At 52.6% G+C, this 289-nt stretch overlaps 1 protein-coding gene across 1 annotated transcript in view; it reads left to right on the top strand.

Annotated features, from left to right (window-relative positions):
* Positions 1-237, top strand: part of LOC119588423 (glycine-rich cell wall structural protein-like) — a 724-nt gene extending 487 nt beyond the window's left edge. Inside the window, exon 2 of the mRNA XM_037937097.1 lies at positions 1-237. This exon is cut by the window's left edge and continues 242 nt beyond it. Coding sequence (XP_037793025.1) covers positions 1-172 — 172 coding nt within the window. The 3' untranslated portion in view covers positions 173-237.
* Positions 238-289: the final 52 nt, after the last annotated feature.

Below are 289 nucleotides of genomic sequence, written 5' to 3'. Positions count from 1 at the left end.
TTATGGCTCCCGTGGAGGTGGCTCTCGAGGCGGCCATGGCAGATCCAGCGGTGCCAGCGTTGTCCGGGCACAGCTGGTTGGTGTTGGCAGCCTTCCCTCAGGCGGGGGCAGCGGCCATGGGTCCAATGCCATTTCCTCCGGTGGAGGATACGGCGGTGGAAGCGGCTGGTAAAACGTTCTGCCATCAAAGAACTTTGTGTATTCATTAGCTATATGTAAATAAACTAAAACAATCGAGTTGGAATTTTAGCACCAGCACCTTTTAAAGTTGGCAATTTTGAAAAGGGTG

Source organism: Penaeus monodon, chromosome 23 (assembly GCF_015228065.2).
Source record: "Penaeus monodon isolate SGIC_2016 chromosome 23, NSTDA_Pmon_1, whole genome shotgun sequence".
In the NCBI taxonomy this organism is placed as follows: Eukaryota; Metazoa; Arthropoda; class Malacostraca; order Decapoda; family Penaeidae; genus Penaeus; species Penaeus monodon.
This window is presented reverse-complemented; position numbering and strand designations above follow the sequence as displayed.